Source organism: Arachis hypogaea, chromosome 3 (assembly GCF_003086295.3).
Source record: "Arachis hypogaea cultivar Tifrunner chromosome 3, arahy.Tifrunner.gnm2.J5K5, whole genome shotgun sequence".
In the NCBI taxonomy this organism is placed as follows: domain Eukaryota; kingdom Viridiplantae; phylum Streptophyta; class Magnoliopsida; order Fabales; family Fabaceae; genus Arachis; species Arachis hypogaea.
Genome location: NC_092038.1, coordinates 23711062 through 23713542, shown reverse-complemented (window position 1 = coordinate 23713542; position 2481 = coordinate 23711062). Strand labels below are relative to the sequence as shown.

The window sequence follows — 2481 nt, the reverse complement described above, 5'->3', positions numbered from 1 at the left end:
AAAAATTCAAAAATAAAGTATAAGTAACACAAATGAGAAAAAGAGAATTTACATGATAACATTAAGAGGGTGGAAGAGGTGGAGGATATTGACCGGAGGGGTATGGGTATGCATGGTTATTTGTTTATTTGTTTATGTAATGATTATAGTAGTTTCCTTAATTATGTATAAGTTTATATTAATTATTTGTTTAATAATTTTTTTATTTGTAAGATATATTTATTTTGTTAGATAATTTTAAATATTTTTTTATTTATATACACATATATATAAAATTATACGTAAATATATTTTAGTTATATATATATTTTTTTATTATAATTATTTCATTTTAAGCGTACAATTGTTCAATAATTTTTTTGTGTTTTATTGTTCATGTCATTTTACATATAATCTATCTTCATCAATTATGATAATTTTTTTTATTTATGTAATTAATAATTTCTTTATTTTATTTAATATATATTTATTTTATTAAATAATTTTAAATATTTTTTTATTTATGTATACATATATATTAATATGAAGGTATCAGTAACCTAGGTGTGGATTCTTGAAAGTGGTTACAGAAGCATGAGAGAGTAGAGAGGGAGCAAAGAGTGAGAAATCGAAGAGAAAAGAAGAAGGATTCTATTGTTGAGTTGAAAAAGAAAGGGAAAGTAAAAAATTGGCTACAGTAACAAAATTTTACATCTTATAAAGGAAAGCAATAATAAAAAGTGAGCTGGCTCTAACTAACTAGCTTCTAGAGAGTTCAGCTTAACAACTAACTAACCATAACTGACTAGCAGCAACTTGTACACCAGCTTGTATTTGCTTAGCTGGCTTAGCTCCAAGCATAGTGTCAATGCATCCATCATCATCTCTAGTTTCTTTTTCTTCTGTTTTCTTCAATGTGCAAGCCTGTGTTTGAGCTGCTTCAGTGATCTGTTCTTGGACTGCTTCAGTAACACCTAACTTCTCTCTGAAGTGCAGAAAGGCTTCGGATGGAATTGCCTTTGTGAGAATGTCAGCTACCTGTACTGCTCCTGGGATGTGGCTCACCCTTATGCGCTTGTTGTTGACATGATCTCTCACAAAGTGGATATCAATTTCAAAATGCTTGGACTTCGAATGCAGAATGGGATTTGCAGCTAGCAATACTGCACTCTGGTTGTCGCAGTATAACATAGGAGGCTCCTTGGGAGAGAATTGAAGCTCACACAGCAGGTTGTTCACCCAAATTAACTTAGCTACTAGGTTTGCCATGCTCCTGTACTCTGCTTCTGTACTGGACCTGGCAACTGCAATCTACTTTCTTGAAGCCCAAGATACCAGGTTTGATCCCAAGAACACACAATGGCCACTGGTGAATTTCCTATCATCAGGATCCCCAGCCCAGTCTGAATCACTGTAGGCAGTGATTGCCATAGAATTCTCTTTCTTCAGACTCAACCCATAACTTGCAGTTTCACTCAAATACCCCAGCACTCTTTTTACCATTCTCCAATGACATTCTAATGGAGTTTGAACAAACTGTGCCAGCTTGTGTACACTGAAGGATATTTTAGGTCTTGTTATTGCCAAGTATTGCAGCCTGCCAATCAGGGACCTGTAAAGGGCTGGATCATGAAAATTTGCACCTCCAAAGGCTGATAACTTGACTGTGGAGGGCAATGGGGTGTGGCAGGAAGTGCATCCTACCATGTTTGCCTTCCTTAGTAGCTCCTTGATGTACTTTTGTTGGATGAGAATCAGTCAACCACTGCTTGTTCTTGTTACCTGAATGCCAAGAAAATAGTGCAGGCTTCCCATATCTTTTAGAGCAAACATGTTATTTAGCTTCTTGATGACTTGACTTACTGTGCTTTCAGACTCACCAGTGACTATAATATCATCTACATAGACTAACACAAACATTCTTTCTCCTTGATGGTTGCTTTGAAACACAAAGACATAAGATTTTGTGGGGGTGAAGCCAATATCTTTCAGACCGGATGCTAGCTTGCTATACCATTCTCTTGGTGCTTATTTTAGGCCATATAGGACCTTTGTCAGCTTGCACACTAGTGAATGATCTCCCTGTTCATACCCTTGAGTTTGCTTCATGTATACTTCTTCTGTTAAGTCCCATTTAGAAAAGCATTATTAACATCGAGCTGTCTTATTGTCCATGAGTTTGCCAAGGCAATGGTCAGGATTACTCTGATAGATGTAGGTTTCACTACAGGGCTATAAGTCTCTGTAAAGTCGAATCCCGGTCTTTGGGCATAGCCTTGAGCCACCAGCCTTGCCTTGTATTTCTGCAGAGATCCATCAGAGTTATACTTTGCTCTAAAAACCCACCTACTGCCTATTGCCTTTCTATTTAGTGGCAACTGCACTAGCTTTCATGTATTATTTTTCAATAATGCATCATATTCCAGGTCCATTGCTATTTTTCACTCTGGCATGCCAAGTGCTTGCTTCACACTTCTAGGCTCTAGGCTAGCTTGACATGCT

General features: G+C 36.5%; 1 protein-coding gene across 1 annotated transcript; it reads right to left on the bottom strand.

Moving 5' to 3' along the window:
- Window positions 1-1290: 1290 nt before the first annotated feature.
- LOC140183336 (uncharacterized mitochondrial protein AtMg00810-like) lies at window positions 1291-1686 on the bottom strand. Its single transcript, XM_072231746.1, has one exon. The coding sequence runs from the start codon at window positions 1684-1686 to the stop codon at window positions 1291-1293; it is 396 nt and encodes a 131-aa protein (XP_072087847.1).
- Between the last annotated feature and the right edge of the window lie 795 nt (window positions 1687-2481).

What these genes read in the sequence shown, in the direction of transcription:
- LOC140183336 (XM_072231746.1), bottom strand. Translation starts at nt 1,686, where the DNA reads ATGGTAGGATGCACTTCCTGCCACACCCCATTGCCCTCCACAGTCAAG.